This window comes from Ursus americanus, chromosome 12, assembly GCF_024610735.1.
Source record: "Ursus americanus isolate L20-20 chromosome 12, mUrsAme1.1.p, whole genome shotgun sequence".
Lineage (NCBI taxonomy): Eukaryota > Metazoa > Chordata > Mammalia > Carnivora > Ursidae > Ursus > Ursus americanus.
Window position 1 is genome coordinate 50,400,795 of NC_142138.1, and position 22,309 is coordinate 50,423,103.

At 38.6% G+C, this 22,309-nt stretch overlaps 1 protein-coding gene across 1 annotated transcript in view; it reads left to right on the forward strand.

The window, feature by feature from the left end:
- Window positions 1-464: 464 nt before the first annotated feature.
- The window catches only part of SLC71A1 (solute carrier family 71 member 1), a 39,478-nt gene continuing 17,633 nt past the window's right edge, over window positions 465-22,309 (forward strand). The window contains exons 1-4 of the mRNA XM_045801684.2: window positions 465-702; window positions 13,439-13,534; window positions 21,143-21,205; window positions 21,985-22,112. Coding sequence (XP_045657640.1) covers window positions 619-702; window positions 13,439-13,534; window positions 21,143-21,205; window positions 21,985-22,112 — 371 coding nt within the window. The 5' untranslated portion in view covers window positions 465-618. The remainder of the gene's footprint in view (window positions 703-13,438; window positions 13,535-21,142; window positions 21,206-21,984; window positions 22,113-22,309) is intronic.

The window sequence follows — 22,309 nt, forward strand, 5'->3', positions numbered from 1 at the left end:
TGAGCGGGGGGCGGGGGGGGGGTGTAGAGTGTGGGGCTGTTAGGGGGAGTAGGGGGTGAGCACGAAGACAAAATATTGTTTCTGAAAAGTCAGTTTATCCTTACCCACTATTTCTGGAAAACGATTTCAACTGTTCCCTTCGTCACAGTTGGAGATAGGGATAATAGTTGAGGACGCCTAGTCATATTTCCAGTGCAACCATTCATCAGCCGTATCTCCACGAGCAGGTAACTTTTAGAAACTTACATTTCATCAGTGAAGGAAGGACTATAAGGGTCCCTACCTCCCAGGACTGTTGTGAGGAGTGAGCGAGCTGAGGAGCGCGGAAAGCACAGCGTCGCACCAGCCGCAAACCTAGCGGCTTCCCTCTGGACTTCCCTCCCCGCGCGGCGAACGCCAAGCAACCGAGAGGGCGGGGCGGCGTCACGTGGGAGGGGCGGGGCGGGCTCCTCCGCGGATCGCACGATGTGACGCGCCGCCGGAGGCAGGCCGGGCCCTCAAGATGGCGGCGGGCGCCCCGAGCGGCTCGGCCCGGCAGTAGTGGCGGGACGGCACTCGCCGCTGGGGCCGGCCGCCCCGGGAGTGGCTGCAGCAGCGCCAGGAATCGAGGATGGTAAAATGACCCAGGGGAAGAAGAAGAAACGGGCCGCGAACCGCAGTATCATGCTGGCCAAGAAGATCATCATTAAGGACGGAGGCACGGTGAGCCGGGGTACCGCGCCGGGGAGCGTCCCTCGGGCCCCCCCCCATCCGATCTCTGCCCCCAACGCCGCCGCCGCCAGCCGCCCTGAGTGCCCCCGCCCTCCCCCACCCCGTCGGTGCTGCCGATGTCTCAGCCTCCTGGGCTCTCTTGTTTCTGCTCCGGGGCTTTCCTCTCTCGTCCCGGCCTGCGGCCTTCGGGGCCCATCCTCTGGGGGAAGCCGCTTGCCTCTCCCGCACCTGCCGCCCTATCCTCCGGTGGCCCCTGGAGGGCCTGCGGCCTCGTTCCCCACGTGCGCCTCCGCGGCGGGCTGGAAATGACGCCCGGCTCTCCGCCGGCCGGCCCCTCGCGTAGCCCGGGCGGTGCTGGTCCCGCCGCGCCCCTCGCCTCCGCAGCCTCTCCTGCGCCGCCGGGCCCCGCGCCGCCGTCGCGGCCCTTTCGAAGGTGCTGAGAGCAATCCCTGGCTTCCCATATGCTGCTTACCGGGTGGCATCTGGCGCGTCGACCCCGCTGGGGCCCCTTAGTGCCTTCGCTTTCTTCCACCTCGTTCTGGGTCAGTGCTCTTAGCTCCTTCCAGTGCGGTAAACACTGTCAGACGGTGGGCTTTCCTCTTCACTTCTCGGAGTCAGAAGCGTGACGGAGGACGCCAGGGGCCTAGACTTAAATCTGCTGGTTTCCAAAGAACAGTAACCACCCTGTTCTTTGGGTGGTTAAACTCACCTTGCTTATTTAAAACAAAAGATGCTAAATAGAGTTATCATGGCCTGAGGATTAGAAGACACTTTGAAAGGAAGAGAGAGGGTAAGAAAAAATTGTGCTTTTTAGAAACAGTTGTCATCACAACTTTATGCAGTGTGCTGTAGTTAACCAGCAGGGGACGTAGGATTTTTAATTGAAAATTTAACTCGCCTATACTTTTTTATGCCGAAATTTCTCCGTTGCTACACTCTCCAGTCTTTGTTGCATTCTTTGATATCACGTTCTGAAATAGAATGCAAAGGTAAAACATGTTTCACTTTCCTGAGAAGTGTGTAGAAATGATACCTCTTATTCCATGTTTATATTTATTCTAAATATATATATATATATATATATATATATATATATATATATATAGTTGGAGCCCGGATCAACTGCTAGCATGGTGCTAAATGTGTACAGTAATTAGACCACCACTGAGGATTTGCCGAATCCATTTGAAATAAATGACAACTTAGTGTTGTTGCTAAAATTTAGAAAGCTTGGGACATATGCAGCAATTTCAGAATATACTTTTAGCTAATTGTAAAATTAATTAGATATCAGAGCTTTGACATGTGGTGAAGAAAAAAACTTCCAAGTTCTTAGATCTTTTTGTTGTACTTGATTAATTAGAACATTCGTTTGATTAAATCAATTATGAATAGTCAGGCCCTTTTGATGAAGTTAGTTAGAACTACGTGGGGAGAGAAATAGCATGAAAGAATACCAGTTGTCTTTGTTAACCATAGGAGCTTGATATTTTCAATTCTATATAAAATCTATGCAATAGAAGCAAGGAAGGATTGTATTTTATAAAAGCAAGTGATTTTTAACATCAGTATTCTTTGCAAAAGATTAAGAATGGAGTTCTGATCAAGAAACACACCTTCCTTTTTCTTGAGGTAAAGTTCAGTTTTGTTACCTCTTTGGAGTTTCATTTGATTCACTTTACATCAGATGCTTTCATTCCAAATCCTGTGAGATTTGGAAGAGATTTTTACTTTTTATCTAATTTGTTAAAGTTGTAGTGAAATCATAGCTTGTTTTTGGAAGCAAAATACAATTTTTACACCATCAGTAAGTTTTTAAGAGGGCACATAGAATAAATGAAAGCTTTTCTTGAGAACTGTGGGCGTGTGGTATAATTTATCATCTTTATACACTTATGTTGCACTTTCCAGTCCGAAAGCACTGGACACCTCTTTAGAATAGAAACTTTGTTTATGCATCTTTGAATCTTATAGGGCCTAATAGGAATTCAAAGTGATAAAAACACATTTAAATTTCTTTAAAAGAAGTGTGTGCTAGCACATTCCTAAATTTTTTGTTGTAATTGTGTTCATTCCTTAATTGATTTTATACACACACACACACACACACACACACACGGGGTATTTATATTTCTAGAAGTGTCAGGTAATTTTTTACAGTGTTTGTATTTTAACCTACTCTAGCTGTAAACAAAAAAAAGTATATTATAGTTGTAGAAATTTTAAAATGGCACTTGCTTTTCTGCCTCTCTACTTGTAATTGGTAAGACTACCCTTACAAACATTTTTTAAGGAAGGCAATAAAATTGCCATTTGGTATTGGGGTGTGTGTGTGTGTGTGTGTAAGTGTGTAAGTTCTGCTGGTGGGTAGATTCATTCAGTCAGGTTTCTGAGGCTATCTCGTCATACTTCAGACTCTGAACAGTATTTTGGGTCCTTGGCCAGTGATACTGACCTAGTCCCTTCTGTTTTCTTCTAGTGTTCAGCAATGTTAATAAAATGATTTTGCTTCATCTTTCTGCTAATGACATCTTTGTAAGCCTTAGTAGCCAATTTTCATATTTATGACCAAAACTAATAGAGTTGTTAATGACTTGTCAAAAACTTGGAACAGATTTGTTACCGTTTTTGACAATCGGAGAAGTGAACCCTTCTAAATGAGCTAGGTTAATCTTAAGTTACTAAATGTTTTTTTCTTTTCTTGAAATTGTAATTGAATATGCTGTGAAACCAAGGTGAGGCTAATAAGTTGCCCATTTGATAGTACACAGGTAAGGGAAATTACATGAAGGTGTGTGATTCTGTATCAGGAGTTTTTAACTTGGATCTGTACGCCCTGAAGTTGTTTGCAAAATTTTCTTTGTCCATTTTTCGAGAGATATTCCCAAAAGAGTCCATACCTCCCAAAAGTTTAAGAATAGTTGTTCTATTTGGAAAAAAAACCATAACTAGAGAAGAGTTCCACAGATTAAATTCAGTAGGTACATATTTACTCATTTAGTGTTACCATTTTACCGATGAAAGTAATTATAACATTGGTGAATTTGCTTTCTGAAGCATTGATATGTGGAAATACTGTTTTTGGTTACAAATTTTAATGAGTATGGCATTTTGATGTATCTCGTTCAGTGCAGACCATTTAAGACGGTTGAATTAAAAGTGTATTCTAACATTTTAGAATACTTCTAGTTTTGTTGTTAAATTCTTACCATGTATTTATTACCAGATTGTCTGTGAACATTCCTGTTAACATTCCTGTTAGAGGCTGAGAGCCAAAGTGTTACATGGGTGAGGTATTTATTTGTTTTGTCAAAAACAGAACTTCTAAATGAGTTTTTTGAAGTTTGCTTATCTTTTACATGATTTTTATTGTTTCGTTTTGTTAATACAGTTGTGGGACTTCATCGCTGACAAAGTGAAAAATGTCCAATTTTTTCACAAATAAATTGGTAAAATGACCTTAAAGATTTGATAGAAAGCACAGCATGTGTGAATTGCTTTGTTAAGTACCTGAAAAAAGTAAAATTGGTATTTGCAAAATGAAATATACCCGGAGAAGCAGAGCATCAGATCTTTATTCCTTGTATCTCTGAGTTGAAGTACGTAAATAGGAGTCAGCAACCATCTCAAAAGTCTGGACCCAAGCCCTGATCTTTTGCATCCTTCACCTACAAAGATGGCTGAGGCAGTTATAGGATAACTCTTAGACCCCAGAGAGCTGCTGAATAGATAGTCAGCCTCTAGTTGTTAGCATATAAGCCATAAGGAGGGCCACGGTGCCTTCAAAAAAGCCAGTGTTCTTTGAAGTCACTAGCCCATGCCTAGAAACATCAGGACGTATATACTATCTTTGGTAAACTTGGGTGAGACAGTGCCGTGAATGACTTACCTCCTTACCTCCGTGCTATGGTCCAGCATTTGCTTTAGTTAGTATGTTTGGGGATAAATTAGTAAGCAATTTTTTTAGCTTATATATCCAGTTCATCCTAATACAGTTTGAAGAACTGCTTCCCAGTAATCATACAGCAGCTGCAGAAATTCGCTGATAGTTGAACTGTAACTCATTTATAGCTACCAAAGTTTGAAGTTTAAGCAATAAAGAACAGCTTTTTCCAGGTAGCATTCTGACAGGTATTTATGATTTAAGCTTTTCTATTATTTAAAAGCTCAAGTTGTCTTTTAGCATTATTTTGACTTAGAAGTGTCAAAGTAACATTTGACAGTTGCAGCCAGGGTGTATCAAGATCCCTGAAATGGTTTTGCCTCTTTGAGGGCCAGATGTAGTAGCTTATTCTAAATAATGGGTCTACTTGATCAGTAATGTGTGAAAACAATTATGAATTCTACCACATGAAATACTTCCCCTTCTTAGGGAGCCTTTTTTTAAAATAAGAGGTGGTAGGTCATATTTCATTTAGCTGTATACATTGACTAATGAGAGATCGCACCAAGTTTAGACTCCATCCGAGATGTTGATGACAGTTTGATGTTTGTATTGATGATGGTTTTTTATTTTTGATTTTATTTTACATTGTTGGTTCAGTTTGTAGCCATTTGAACCATGTAACCCATTAAAGATGTTCATGGGGGTAAGCACTTAATGTAATGATGGCTTAACTTGATTTAATGGTTACATCTTTTCCTCCTAAGAATGGAGGGGGATGTAATAGATAGTCATGTTGCTTAATCTTTTCAAAATATACCACAGAGTGGGGATCCTGGCCGGCTCATTCAGTGGAACGTGCAGTTCTTGATCTTGGGGTTGTAAGTTTGAGTCCCACGTTGGATGTAGAGATTACTTAAAAATACATCTTAAAAAAAAACAAACAAACAAACAACTTAACCACAAGGTAATACAGTCTTAAGCTCTAGTTTTGTTTTGTTTTGTTTTTTAAGAGGAACTTGATCTCATCATATTTTTGTTGAATGTGTTTAAGAAGTTGTGTTTAATTTCTATTTAGGACTAATCTAACCAATATCTCTTGACTTCTGTGATAATACAGATATTAAATATCTGTCTTTAAAATTGATCCATACCATATAAGTAGAATCTAAAGTCTCACTGCAAATTAAACCAAAATGGCTTAATTAGTATAATAGTGTTACAACATGTTTATGGTGATTCATACTTCCAGGAAATTGAGGATTGGTTTTATTTTCTTTTTGCTGTACAAAGGTAATATATCTTGCCTTGCTTGATTAAAGTCAGAGAAAATAAGAAAAGCACCACTTGACTTTGTGAGAAAGGAAACATGATACCAGATACTGGCAGCAAAGTTTTACATTTCCTTTAGTTAGGCCGTAATGTGTCAGGATCCCATGAGAGCAGCTTTGTAGTTACGCTATTTTTTTAATGTTCTTCTATGAAAAGCTACAATTCTTAGATGCCTGTAACTAAACATCTTTGTCTTTTTTTGTGTGTAAGACTTTTACATTATCTTGTTTTAGCTTAGTTATGTATTGTTCAGAGAAAATTCAGTGTTTCTTTCTGAAGATATATTTTACCCTCATTTTTGATTAATAACTTGTCAGTATTAAATTCTAAGTTCAAAATTATTCCCCTTTATACCTTATTTTAGTTCTTAACCGTGGTTTTTATTTTTCCCAACTTTTATTTTGAGAATCTTCAAAACTACAGAAAAGTTGCAAAAATAGTATAATGAGTATTCATTTGCCCATCCCATAGATTCACAGTCACAAATTAACATTTTGCCACATTTGTTTTTCCTTTCTCTATATATACTCATATTTTTTTCTGAACCGTTTGAGAGTTGGTTGTAGACATCAAGCCACTCTACCCTTAAAACGTTTATTGAGAACGTATCACCTAAGATAAAGGATATTCTCCCACATAACCACAATATTATCACCACATTCAGAAAATTTAACATTAACACAATACTATTAGATAATATATTGCCTATTGTCACATTTCTCTAATTATCCCAATAACCTCCCTTATAGTTGCTTTTTTTTTGGATATAGAATTTAATCATTACATTTAGTTGCCATGCCTCTTCAGTCTAGAATAACTTTTTTGTTTTTTTTATGATAATTGACAATTTTTAATAGTCAAGGCCAGTTGCTTTGAAGAATGAGCCTCAGTTTAGTTTATTCTCCTTGTTTACTCACATGATAAATTCTGTTTCATAAATGGGATTATAATGCCCGGTTATAGGTAGAATTACTTCTGTCTCCTGGGCAACAATCTACATAAGCCAGCCCCTGATTCCCACCAGTAAGTATAGAGCATAAGTTATTAAAGTCAACATTCTGCATGATAGCTGCTGGATTCATAAACCCATATCGATTAGGCAATCGTAGACTCAAAATTTGGGAGCTAGACAAGGATTTAGATAAGAGACCTAAGTTCATCTCTTACTGCTGAGGGAAGTAAGGTGACTAATTTAATTTCCCTAGCAGCTTAGTGACTGCATGATTAGGGCTATCAATCAGTCCATGGTCACGAAATACCCTTTCTATACCACACATTTGGCTACACACTGAATACTAAAATGGAAAAAACTGGTTCCCTACACTTAAAAGAGTAACAGTCTGTGGCAGCGTATTCAGTGTAACCTAACCACTGCAACCAGCATAACTCCAGACTTGGGCTCTGGAGTTGCCTGGATAGATTCCATTTCGTATATTATTTGTTGCATTAGACTGTAAAATGGAGATAACAATGTCCAATTGGAAAGGTTGTTAGGAAGAGTAAATACGATTTTGAATGTAAACCATCGTAAATTTTCAGTAATACTCTATTGTTATGATTTTAATCTAATGTATGTGTACCCTACATCTGTGTGCTAGATGAAACAGTAGCCAACAGTGGGATGTTGAATCATAGAGAAGGATATTAATAGGAGACATTGCAAGTTTAATTAATAAATAATACTGCCCTTTTAACAGTGTTTAAATACAGTAATTATACTGAATACCTATAGTGATGGAAGGGACCTAACGAGTAATTCATTTATGTTCTGCAAACATTCATTAAGCATCTTTGTGCTATGCATGTACCAGAGGCTCCAGATCAAAGACTTAGAGAGCATTGGGCCCGTCTCAGAGAGCATGAGCTTAAAAAAGGTAAATTTAGGCTAAATAAAATGAAACAAGTACTTTACATAGCAAAATACAAATTTGTGCAAGTTACCTTGTGTTATAGGCTAGAGGAATAAGTAAGTAGATTTTAAAAGGCTTGGCCAAAAACCTGGATGATGAAACCATATTCTGTTACCAATGGAAAATATGATTTGGAAAATGGGAATTAGATTGGAGGGTAGAGGGGGGGTTAAAGGAGATTGTCCCTGACTTCCGAGGTTGAAGTTACAGGTGACTGCCATGAAACCACATCTCTGTGAGAGAGAGGTTACTCAGCTGAATGGAGGACTTTTGGTGTAGAAATTATTATGGTTGTAGGTGGCATATCTTGGCGGTTGGGGTTGGGTATGTGATAGTTTACGTTCAGATTTATCTTCTTCCAGATTTTCCACTTTGTACCTCTTTCAATTCTCTTGAGCGTCCTCAGATACCATCTGTTGGTATAATCTCATTATGATCTGAATTCTCTCTATTTGATGCTGTAAACTACTCGCTGGTCATATATCTGCACCTTCTTGTGTGTGAACCTTCCCTTGGTCTTTCGGCCCAGGCCATGACCCTGGTATTCTTTACCTACTTGTCTGGGATTTTGCTTGGGGATAGATATTTCATTAAAATCACTAGCCTTTGTGTCAAAAGTCCTACCTAGAAGTATTTGTAATTTTAAATCAGTAAAATGTTTTTAAAATTTGTCGATTTTATTAAGATCTTGTATTACCTCTTTTTTTTTTCTTTTTCCTAAGGAGTCTCCACTCCCAGCGTGGAGCCCAGTACAGGGCTTGAACTCAAGACCTGAGCTGACATTAAGAGTCAGTCACTTAACTGACTGAGCCACCCAGGTGCCCCCAAGATCTTGTATTACTTTTGAATTTATTCAAAACAGAAGAGATGAATATAGATATAATACACCTCTCAAAATTACCAGTACTTCAGGATGAGCAAATATCCCTATCTCTTCCCCATCCCTTGCTTTAAAAATATGTATATAGGGGCGCCTGGATGGTTCAGTCAGTTGAGCCTCCAACTCTTGGTTTCGGGCTCTGGTTGTGATCTCATGGATTGTGGGATGGAGCCCCAAGTCAGGTTTCCCTTGGGGCGCCCCGCTCAGTGGGGAGTCGCCTTGGGGATTCTCTCTCTGCCCCTTCCCCCACTTTGTGTGTGTGTGTGTGTGTATGTGTGTGTGTGTGTGTGTGTGTGTGTGTGGTGTGCGCGTGCGTGTGTGCACGCAAGCACTCTGTCACTCGCTCATAAATCCTAAGGAAAAAAGTACATGGGCGCGCACACACACATGTACCCCTTTTCCTCCCAGTTCTGGGAAATAATGAGAGAATAGCTCAGAAGGGACAGTATATCTAACTACCTACCTTTTTCCAGTCTAGTTTTTACAGTTTTTCTTTAAGAAGCAAAACATTTTCCTTGTATTTAAAATATAAGCATACTTATTAGAAAAGATTTAGAAAATTGAGAACAACGTAATAATTTTATGTCCCTTAAAATTGCTACCTAATTAAGATTGAGGGAGTTTTTGCTTTGTTTTTCATAGTTGAAATTACTCCACACATACAATTTTAATCCTGCTTTTATTTTTTTAAACTTAACATTGCTGTAAGTATTTTCACATATCATTAAAGATGATCCGTAAACAATTTTTGGCTGCATATTCTGTGTGATTTAAAGGTTGAATATTTAGATTGCCATATTTCCTACTGTAAACGATGCTGCCATGAACATCTTAATGGTAGGGCTTTTTCTGAATATTCAGTTATTTCCATAGGATAGAATGTTATTAGCTTTTTTTTTTAAGATTTGTTTTTTACTTATTTATTTACTTTTTTTTAGAGAGAGCAATAGTGAGCACCAGCAGGGGAAGCGGCAGGCAGTGGGAGAAGCAGGCTCCCCACTGAGCAGAGAGCCTGAAACAGGGCTCCGTTCCAGGATCATGACCTGAGTCGTTTCAGGATCATGACCTGAGTCGAAGGCAGATGCTTAACCAGCTGAGCCACCCAGGCCCCGCTGTTATTAGCTGATTTTAAAATTATTTTTATTGGTTATATTTTTATGGTGTCTTAGTGCTTTTGTATTGGTTTTTATGAATGCTTTACCTAGATATTAAGCTTTATTTCTTCCATATCTTCCTCAGTTTGTTGTCTTCAAATTCAGTTGTACATGTTTTTTTTCAAACTAGTGTGCCTGAAATGAATTAATGTTGGGGCACCTGGGTGGCTCAGTCAGTCAAGTGTCTGCCTTTGGCCTAGGGCATCCCGGGGTCCTGGGATCGAGCCCTACATTGGGCTCCCTGCTCATTGGGGAGCCTGCTTCTCCCTCTCCCACTCCCCCTGCTTGTGCTCTCTCTCATAAAATCTTGAAATAATGAATTAATCTTTTATTCTTTCCCCTTTCCTCACAGTCTGGCTGACTAAACCACAGAAATCTTATCTTTTCATCTTTGATCTTCCCTTATTGTCCTTTGCTACTCTAGTCAGCCATGGGGTCCTTTTGTCTCAACCTCTTAAGTGTTTTTTGTATCCATTCACTCTCTCCATCCCTACTACCACTATCTTACTCCAGTTGCTATTACCTGTCCCCTGTTGTTTCTTCAATAGCCTGCCTTCTGGTCTTCCTCCCTCCCTTTCAAAGTCTTTGCCACACTGCAGTGAATGTTATTGTTCTAAAAAGACAATCCTGTACTGTGTTGTTAACTCTCTGGCTTGAAATGTTTTAGTTACCCTGCTGCCTGCAAGTTAAAGGTTTGCGTGTGACTTAAAGAGGCCTTTTTCAAGTCACGTTTTCAGTTTCCCCTCTCCTCACCTCACAGCCTCTTTTACCGCCCTCCTCCTTAGACATCAGCTACTGAAAGAGGCTGTCATGTTTCCTGTCTTCTGGCCTTCGCATATGCTGTTCCCTTTACCTCAGATACTCTTGGCCATCGTTACCCTCCACTGACATCCTATCCCCCAGACACATACACACATCTGACAATCCCAACATCTTTCCCACTGAACTTCCAGGTCTCAGATAATACTGCCTACCTCCCTGTTCGAAGCCTGTGCTGACATTCTCCTCACCTGATTGAGTGCCTTCCCTGAAACAGCCACTTTTAACATCATTTCCTTCCCGTTTTTTTGCTGTGTGTATTTTTATACACATCGTTATGTAAATATCATCTTTTTATCAGCATTTCCCAAATAGTTTTACAAGGAACTCAAAAGGCCATGAGATACTGTTATATGAAAGAAGGATTCCATCAAGTTTGGAATACAGTGCATACTGTATCTTCTTGGAAATTCTTAATGTAAATTAGCATGTTAAAGGCTGAGACGTTCTAGGCATTTCACTGAGTGCTGAGTATATGCAGTGGTAAACAAAACCAGTTTGGACCTTACTAAATCCTAGGGCTGTGTTTTGACCTTATCTTAAATTAACTGTACTTGCTCTGTTTGGTACTGGACATCACATCTTCCTTCCGAAAGCTGATCCCTTGTCATCTGTAACACTGGGTTCTCTTACGTGTCCTGATATTTCTCTGATTGGTTCCTTCTTTAATTTCTTCATGGTTCGTTTTCCTCTGCCCGCTAAATGTTGGTGTTTCTTAGAGTCTGGTCTTAGCCCACTTCTCTTTTCGCTTTTGCTCGTCTCCCTATAATCTCACCCACTCGGGTGGTTTCAGACATCATCATGCTGACTAATTGTTTTAGTCAGTCCTCAGAAGACAAGAGAAATGTTTCAAGTACAAGGGGCAGTGTCTTAGATAGGACCTGAAGTAAATCTGAGCCTCTTGGGGGAGAAAGAGCTGCGACACTCCCAGCTTCCACTAGTAGACAGCTAAGCTAAAAACTCGAAGTTATTCTTCGCTCTCCATCCCAGATTGATCACGTGCTGCCGCTTTCACATCCTCTGTACTTACGTGCATTCCCTCTCCTGCAGTGTCCTTGCCACTCCCCTTCTTTCATGCCCTCATCATCTCTTGTTGGAACTGATTGAAATAGCCTTTTACATGCAGTTTGCTCCTCTGTTTCCAACTTCAGGAAATCATCATGGTGTAATGAAAAATGCGGGTCCGATCGCACCGTTCTCTTGCTTGAAACCCTTCAGTGGTTCGTTGTGTCTCTAGAGTAATGATGAGAAACCCCTTAACAAAGTTGAGAGTCTTATCTCTTCTGCCTTCCTTTCTTTCCTCCATGATTATTACTTTATTCTCCATCAGCCTTCAACTGTCCTAGCGCCTGTTTCATTATGGTTTTCTCTGGTGAGATTGTCCACACTACCTCCTTCTCTTCTAATACTCTTTCCTTGCTTCCTTACTTCTGTGTACCTCTTTTATTGCATTTGCACATAAGCAGATGATGTATAATGAGGTTTTTTCCTCTCCGGACTGTGAATTCTTTGAGGTCAGGGAGTGTGTTTTAATGGTTTTTGTAATCCCACACCTCTGGTACATAGTAGGTGCTCTGTAAATGTTGAATGATTTATTCCCAGCCAGGGTCCTTCACCTCTTGTGTGCCCCACCTCTGTTGTCTCAAATTCCTAAACTGCAAGTTTTACCAAAGGGGTTTTCAGATACCTAAATTCTGAAGGTTTGGAAGAGTTACCTGTGTTTTTAAAATAATTATGGTGCATTATGACAATATTAAAAATGATGTGGCATCATTTTTAGTATATAGAGAAATCCGAATCCTTGTTTCCACATAAGATTATTGAATATACTTTACAACTTATGCATGACATTGTAATATGTATTGATTAAACTTGTGTTTTTATTTTAGAAACCTCTGAGTGGAGACTGAGTTAATGTTATAGGTCATTTGCTTTTCCGTCAATTTAATATTGCCCTTAGAATATGAAATTCAACAACTGAAGTAATTCTTAAGACATTACTAGCAGCAGTATAAACTTCATTTTGTATTTTTCTTCTGTATATCAAATCACAGATCTCTAAGGTATTACTCCAGGGACTGTTCTGCTTTTTAGCCATGTTAATATCTGTTATGATTCTTGCTACATGCTTCATTTATGATTTGGGGTTAGTGCTGTAGCCTCCTGTTAACTTTCCTCAGTTTTGCCCCCTTTTCATCCATCTGCTACGCCTTTGCCAGAATGTTCTTTCTTAAAAATTTTATCTGATCATGAGAGTCTTAACATCCTTTAGTGGCTCCCCATTGCCTTCAGAATGAACTGTAGACTCCTGAGCATGGAAGTCAGTCCCTGCGCACCTCGGGCTCATTCTCGAACTCCCGGTGTGCAGCCCATGTTCTGGTTGTACTGAGCTACAGGAGTCCTGTCGTGCCTCCTGCCCTCAAGCCTTACAGCCGTTGTATAGGCTGTGGCCTTGACCTGTCTTACTCGCCTTCCCACTCCCCACGGTTGACTATCTGACTCCTTTTCATCCTTTTAATCTTTCTCCCGGAAGTCTGTTGTTCCCATCCCTACCCTGGACTCTGTGTGTTCCCTTTGCACACTGTGCTTATGTGATGTATTTACCTTGAGGACAGGGACAGCAAGTGTTCAGATGTTTCACATAGTGCCAGTACATACATGATCTCAGTAAATAAATAACTTACTATTGCCATTATTGTTAGTATTTCTGGAATGCACTGTTAACTTTTTAAAAATCTGTTTTTATTAGCCTCAAGGAATAGGTTCTCCTAGTGTCTACCATGCGGTTATCGTCATCTTTTTGGAGTTTTTTGCTTGGGGATTATTGACAGCACCCACCTTGGTGGTAAGTAATCTTTTAACTTATTCATTATGGACTTAAGTCTCTTTTTGTTCAGTTTCGGGGGGGGGAAGGTGTCCCTTTTCCCTTCCCGTGGTTAATTCTTACACCAGTATTGTCAACTCTTCAGTACTACATTTTACTGGGCTAGTTGTCTTTTCCAGCCTTTACTTCCCCCTTACTTTTTGGGGAGGGTTTGGCTGGGTGTGGTTCTTCTGGTGAATACTGCCCATGGTAAGCAGGGGCTCAGTTCCCACTCTGGGTAGGGTCGATGGGATTCTTAAACTGACAGGCTTAGGAAAGATGTTATCTATGACACGAATCACTCAGCATTATTATTTTGAGATTCACTGATGCGGCTGCATTTTCCAAATGCGAGTTTCTCTTAGGTTAGGGTAAGGCTCTAGAGGTAACCATCTAAGAAGATTGTTCTTCTCATAGCCCTTAACTGATTTTGCAAATATCCCCAGGTTTGGAACCTTAGAAAAGATATCTCTGCCAGTCCAAACAATTCAGGTGATAGCTAGTTTTCTTCTTTTGCTACAGATCAGGGGAATGGAATAAAGGAAGGAGTAGTTACTGCAGAAGTCTGTAATACCTTGAAAGGTGTAATTTGGATAAATGTACAGCTTACCAAGTCTAGTAGAATTTTAGAGTGATATGCTTCCTTATATTTTTTGAGATTGCTATTATTATATAAAAAAGGTTTTTACAAAAAGTTTGTTTATAAATAAATTGGATCATGTGTGTAGATTTATGTTCTAAGAAAATTTACATTCCATCTATATCCATATTATATGGCTACGTAATCATTACTGGATCTACATAAAATATGGGTGTTTAATAGTTGTTTTGAATATATAGGACATATTCATGAGTACTGTTAAAACACAATTCAGAAGAAAAGAAAATCTCAAATAAACACAGTTTCTTCTATAAATAAACCATGCATTGCAAGTTAGAATAGTTCCCTGACATGTAATTGTAAGAATGCTGATTTGAGTATATTTTCATTGAGATCCTTTACTTTTTAAGAAGGACTTACTGGGGGGGGGGACACCTGGGTGGCTCAGTCGGTTAAGCATCTGCCTTTGGGGTCCTGGCATTGAGTCCCGCATCAGGCTCCCTGCTCAGTGGGGAGCCTGCTTTCCCTCTCCCGCTCCCCCTGCTTGTGCTCTCTCTCTCTGTCAAATAAATAAATAAAATCTTTAAAAAAAAGAAAAAGGATTTACTTGTAATAGGTCATCAATTGTACATTAATAGATTTTCAAAATAATTGAAATGTGGACTTTTAAAATATCTGATCTTTTTTTAATTAATAATTTCTGATGGGAGTCCTTCAAGAATTAATTTACACATTTCCTGCTTTCATAATCCATGTTATACTCTGATTTGGAACTTCATCAGGTGATGCAAGTTCATTATGACATTTGTAACTTCATTATATTGTAATAACCTGATGTCATGGGCTCCTGAGGTGCTGTGATAACTGTGTGGTCTCACACTTTTATATTCGCTTCTCTGATGTTCCAGTGTGCTTTTTTATAGTCTGCTGCCAGTTTAACATATAAATCTGCCTGATGGGTCATCAGTCCTGTGGTTTAAAGTACTTAAAGCTTTGTGTCAGTAAACAGTTCATTTATATTTATATTACAGTGGGTCCAGGCACAGTCCTAAGCACTTGAAGTGCATTATCACTTTTAATCAGTGAAGTCCCCTTAGGGGTGGGTTTTAGCCTGGTGCTACAGATGAGAAATTAAGGTTTAGAAAAACTAAGCAACTACTTGCAACTACTATGATAGTAAATTGGAGTTGCTATTTGAAACTAGGCTTGCTTTGTTCCAGTGCTGGGCCTAGGGGAATGCTGGGAGTAAGTGGTTTGGACCCGTGATTCAGGTAGTTAAGGTTATTGGCAGTCCAAACGGTAGCTAAGTAGAGAGATTAAAATGTTTTGGGTATTTTGGGTAAATTGTTTGCAAGCTTTTTGTGATGTTTCCATAATTTGTTAGCAGGACTTAAAGTGTGTATAGCAATTCTTTTCATTTGCTTCTGTTTTATATTCTTTAGCTATGTTAGGTTTTTGTCTAACTTTGATTATTTTTTTCCTAATTGGACAAAAGAAGACTGTCTTCTTTAAGAACAGGAAAGAATCCAGTTATTTAGACATAAAGGCTTGTTTTTTAGTTCATTTATTGTAGCTAACTTTGTGCTTAGTATATTTTTAATTTTTTGTTAGTTAAAAAATGGGTGGTGCTTTTGATTTGTCTTTTCCTTTTTTACTTTTTAAAATGCTGAATTGAGTTCTTTTTTTTTTTTTTTTAAGATTTTATTTATTTATTCAACAGAGATAGAGACAGCCAGCGAGAGAGGGAACACAAGCAAGGGGAGTGGGAGAGGAAGAAGCAGGCTCATAGCAGAAGAGCCTGATGTGGGGCTCGATCCCACAACGCCGGGATCACGCCCTGAGCCTAAGGCAGAAGCTTAACCGCTGTGCCACCCAGGCGCCCCCTGAATTGAGTTCTGATCAGGAAAATGAAAGTTGCTAATTTGGGAGGACTTAATGTTTTTTTTTCGCCAGCATGATTGTATTTTTTGTAATAATATCTATAACATTGCCAGTTATCTGATGTATAGCGAGACTTTCTTCCCCGTGGTTGTTAAAACAGTTATTCTTAATTCCCATATTTGCCCTTATTTCTGAATTTTTAAATGGTGAAATGAGTTGTGGTTACTAGGGAGAGTTTGTAATATTATCATAGTTCTTATTCTTTATCTGTTCCCAATTTTACTTCATTAATATTTTTAAAGGCAAGCATCCTCAGAATAAAATTTACATATTAATGAATAGTAAGCTCAGAATTTTATTTTTCTAGTTCTTTTCTTATCTGTGATGTATACATGTTTTTAAATATTGGCAGTTTTTGTGTTCTCCATTTTTCTCTTATGTGGTGGGGACTTCTCTGTGGGGATGGGGTGGGACAGACCTAGGCAAAACAAAGATTGAGCTGTAGTGGTTAGATTGCATCCAAATGCTGACATTTGTTATATTCCAGGTTCTTCCAGGTGCTTTGGCCTACAGGCATAAGAATAGCAAGAATCTTTGAAATATCACTAAGGAAGATTGTGTGGGGAGCACATGTATATATAATTCTTCTCTCTATGTAACATGTATCGCTTTCTTAATGATTAGAGATGCGGTGTGTGCTTGTTGTAAAACATAAGGCAATATAGAAATGTGTAAGGACACAGAAGTCCCTGCAATCCCACCTACCCCTCCCGTCAAGCATCAGCAGGTTGGTAAGAGATCTTGGCTTCAGGGTAAACTTTACCTTCCCTGTTAGGACATATTAGCCAACCAGAGATGAACATTTTCAGCAGTTAAAATGTGCTATTCATCAGTAATCTTTTTTTCTTACTAGAAGTGAGTATTAGTGATACTTGGGGAGTTTTTTTCAAAATATCTGGGCCTTATAAGCTGTCCTGCTGAAGTCAGAATCTTCAAGGGTGAGGCTCAGATGTGTACTTTTTAGAAGTGATTCTCATGTATCTAGTATGTATCACTAAAAACCAATATATTAATTCAGTGTGGGTTTAAAACAGTTTTGCTCACTTCGAGGCATTTTGCTTTCAAATTTTTGTTGTTGACTCTGGCAGTCTTCTTCGTTTTGAACTCCTGTACTCCCCCACCCCTGTGTTGGTGTTGGGGGCGCGGGGCAGGGGGATTTCAAGGTACAAGAAGGCACATGGGAGCATAGCACTTCACCCCTCTTCCTAAAAGTCAGTTAACTTTAAACATTTTATTTCTGTTTTATGTGCTTTGAAAGGGATTATAAACTAGAGAGTCATAGCTCTTAACATTTATTTAAAAAGGAAGAATGAGGATGAAGTTATAATTTAGTTTATTTGTATTTTAAGTCAGTATCTCTCCATACATAGCTCTCAAAAATTGTAAAGTTTTACATTTTAAATTTCTTTCTTTTTTTTTTTTAAGATTTTTATTTGTCAGAGAGAGAGCACATAAACAGGAGGAGTGGCAGGCAGAGGGAGAAGCAGGCTCCCTGCTGAGCAAGGAGCCCCATGTGATGTGGGACTCTATCCCAGGACCCCGGGATCATGACCCCCAGTTGAAGGCAGACACTTAACTGACTGAGCCACCCAGGCATACCAGCATCATAAATTTCAAAGATTTTCTTTGAATTAATTCATTTAACAGATAACCAATGTTAAGATGTATTAATTATAATATGTGGGATTATGATGTTAGGGATTTATTAGCCTTAGTTTTCTTTTTTCTTTTCTTTTTTTAAAAAGATTTTATTTATTTATTTATTTATTTATTTATTTATTTATTTATTTAGGGGGAGAGAGAGAGAGAGACAGCACGGCAGGGGAGGGGCAGAGGGAGAAGCAGACTCCCCACTGAGCAGGGAGCCAGACACAGGGGCTTCATCCCAGGACCCAGGATCATGACCTGAACTGAAGGCACGCCCACCCTACTGAGCCACCCAGGCACCCCTAGCCTTAGTTTTCAAAACCAATGTGAAGTTAAAGAATTCTTTTTTTAAATTTCATGTGATTTCAGTTGTCTTTGAGTTTTAAACTCATAGAACTTACAGAACCCTGTGTTCTCCTGGAACACAGTGAAAGAACAAAAGCTGTATTTGAATGTGGAGGGCCTGCCCAGGGGAGGATGGTGCAGTCTCCACCAACAAGGGGCTTTACATTAACTACAAAGGATTTTAGACTGCCAAATGTTTCTTAAGGACTGAAGTCTAACACTTTGAGAAGCTATGTGTTTGGTTCATAGTGGGTATTCAGTCAGTGATAATTGATTGACTAACACATTAGATAAAGGGAATTAATAACAATAGGTTTGAGGATCTGTAATGCTGAGAAGTGGCTTAACTTTTTTGAGCTATGGTTCTGGAAAAACCAGGCCAGTGTTTGATGGTCGCGGCTGCTTAGATGCAGTCTGTGTTATGGAGCCAGACCCTCAAATTCTCCAGCATCTCTTACATGTAAATGGCTACAGAGATAGTCCTGAGGCATTTACTATTTTAAGGACTGTTTCCTCTAAAAGTTTTTAGAGTTCCATAAATTTTAAGACCTATAAAATTTCTTAGAAAATGTTACATCTTTCCCTATTCAGCTCTAAAAATCCAGTGCTGAAAGGATCCTCACAGATCAAAAATCTTTACATTTGTATTGTTATATTTGTCTCTGTGTTAACATTTTGTTAAAAAATCAAGCAGGAATGTTTGCTTATCTTAATTTAACTGTACTCCTTTTGGGGGTTGTAAAGGTAACATTAGCTAAATTGCATAATTGTTTTGTTATATTAAGTTGCTTCGGAAGCAGTATTATCAGGTAATTATGAACATTTGGTGAATAGTTACTAAATGAAGGCATTCTATGAGGCACTAATCAAGACAAAGATATATTAAATGCAAGGTATAGTGTATAGAGTGCCTGTTCATAAGAATCTGAAGTATAAATGAAAGGAAATATATATTAAATACACAAAGAACTGAAAAATACTAGAGCCAAGTAGCGCAGTATGTGATAAAAGAAATCCCACAAACCCTGTGTGACTGTTGAGTGCTATAATCACTTCCTGTCGGCCCTAAAAGAGGAATTGATTGCTTTGGACAGGAAGGTTTGGTGACAGAGGAGCAATTTGGAAGGTTTGGGGGTTGGCTAGAGAGAGAAGATAAGGGGAGCAAACATTCCAAATGGAGAGGATGTCCTGTATAAAAGTGTGAATATTGGAAAGCATGGGAATATTTAAAACGGTGAAGAGAGCGGATTGTTGGAATGTAAGGTAGCTTGGCTAAGTGAATCATTAGCATATCATAAAGCTTTTTGTAGACATTTGTTACGGTCTTCATTCTTTGTAACACATTTTTTTGTGCCTACGAAGATTTGGCCCTTAGTAATTACTAGAAGAAAACTGGATTTGATTTGTTGCAAAAGGTTTTGAGATACCACTTTAAGGAGTTCAAATCTTTTCCTTCAGTGCGAGAGCTGGCAGACTATGGCCAGGGCAAGTCCTATACATCCTGTTGGTAGCGTGTTTTTCATAAATAATGTTTTATTTGGGACACAGCCACGGCCGTTCGTTTACATATAGTCTGTGGCTGTTTTTGTTGAGTTGAAAACTTGTGACAGAGACTGTATAGCCTACAAAGCTATAAAAAGATATCTGCTGTCTGGTTCTTTACAGAAAGCTTACAGATCACTTCTTTAGATCCGTGGGTCTTTATTATAAAACCCACTTTTCCCAGCCTCAGCACTACTGACAGTTTGGGCCAGACGATTATTTGTCGTGAGGGGCTGACCTGTGTCTTACAGGGTGTTTTGCAGCGTCCCTGGTCTCTGCCTCTTGGGCGTAGCTCCCCATCCAAGTCTGGACCATCAAAAACGTATTCAGACATTGTCCTATGACCCCTGAGATCAAAATCACCTTCAGTTGAGGAAATACGGAATATATATCATATAGAGACAAAATAAGTGAATATCATAAATATGTGATTTTTCCCCCCACGTTAATGATTTTCTTTGACTAAACATTTCATATTTTATTTTTACATGTGAGTTAATTTTTGTTAAATTTCTAGTTTTGGGCAGAAAAGTAACTGAAGAAAAGGGAGCATTGTAATCCCTCTAAAGGTCTTTCTTACAAGATATCAGAACGTGCATTCAGCATAGTTTTTCTCCCTAAAGAGATTTCCCAACTTTCTTATTCTCCATATTGCCATTCTCTCTTGTTTTTATTGAGAAACAGCGTGGTATAATGGAAGAAGCCGTGGCTTTTAAGTCAAGCAAGAACTCGGTTGCCTCGCCTATAGAGTGGTATTTTATCTAGCCCGTACTGTAGTTAGAGTGAAAGAAAAAGTGTACATAAAACCTCTGACACAAAGGCTGTAGAAATGGTAGCTGCTCCTTCTTATTTTTTCAGTGACTTTTCCCTCCAGTTGCTTTTTCAACCAGTGGCTACCCACGGGGTTTACTTGCTGCCCATTGAACAAATTGGTGCCATATGGTTTGAGACCAGGTCTTAGAAAGAACAGAGTAACTGGTAACACATTTTCATAGGTGGGGATTTCTTTTTTCTTACTTTGTGCTGTCTTTCTAGATTTGCTTTTTGGCAATTAAAATTTCCCTATTCTCCCAGTCTCCCCTCTTGGATAATACATACACCTGTCTATAAAGGAGTTCTAAGCCAGTTACATGTGGCAAGCACTGAAGACACCACATAGCGATTAAAAGCATGGATCTTCAAGCCCAACTTCCTGTGTTCAGTTTCAGTTGCCACATATTAACTATGTAATCATGTATAAGACACTTATCCTCTGCCTATAACACTGTTCTTATAGGATTATAAGCGGAATAAAAGAAAATAATATATGTAAAGTGCCCAATTTAGTGCCTTGTGACATTGTAAATGCAAAATAAATATTTGGTATTATTTACTCATATGCATAGCATCATACAAATACAAAAATTTATAGGAGATAAAAATTATATGAAGGGATGTTTTAAAATGTAAATGCAAAGAAGTTTTACTGAGACTAAAATGTGCTATGAGATTTTTATTTTGTATTTTTTCTTTAGGTATTACATGAAACCTTTCCTAAACATACATTTCTGATGAATGGCTTAATTCAAGGAGTAAAGGTAGGACCGGTGATATATTTGCCCACATACACACAGGCACATACACTTTCACATGTATACCTCTGCCAGTCTCTTAGTTAGTTAATGGATGAATTCATTGTAATTTTTACAATTTGAGTATATCTTGGGCTTTTACTTCACACTTTAAAAATGAACTAGTTTTTAAATATCTTTTTTTATTAAAGAAGAATATATTTCCTTTCATTGGTCATCTAAATTGATTTGACTCAAATATAGCCAACTATGTATAATGATAAACCACATCATAACAGATTTCCCCTCTGTTTTACTTGTTGGCATTTTTATTTCAGAGATATGAATGGTTTTATAAGCTAACAACAAGAATATAGATTGAAGAGAAAAGAACTATTTAAAAAATACATAAATATAAAACTATATGGTAAAGTCTTGATTGTTGTACATACTCTTCTTTTGATTCCATTTTACCAACAAGGTTTATAAATAAGTAATTACCCTAAGAATATAAAAACAGTTAATTAACATGATATTCTTTCTAGAATTGCTAATGTGAAATTGTTGGGGTTGAGAATTCATTAGAGCATTTCATATGAACATGTAACCAGAGCCCTGCAGGTGATTCTAGACAATCTTGGGAAAGTTTTAAGTTTCTATATAGACAAGAAATAAGTTATCTAAAGTTTGGTGATATTATACTTAGGTTAGAAATAAACTTAAAAAAAATTCTGTGATAGCAGAATAATTTCTTTTTGGCTCATTGGTATTGATTGTATACATTTTTTTCATTTCCTTTTTTTTAGGGTTTGTTGTCCTTCCTCAGTGCCCCACTTATTGGTGCTCTTTCTGATGTTTGGGGTCGGAAATCCTTCTTGCTGCTAACAGTATTTTTCACATGTGCCCCAATTCCTTTGATGAAGATCAGCCCATGGTATGTGCATAATCAGATCACAACAATTAAATATCGTTCTCTTCATTGTTTTCTGAATAGTCGTTTATTTCGTTCACCTTTTTGCCATCTTACCTATGTAAGTTTTAATTTTATTCTTCCAGTATTCTTTGGCGCAGAAAAGAGCGTCCTTAAAAATATAGTGGCTAAGTAATAGTACACAATGATTTTAGAACTGG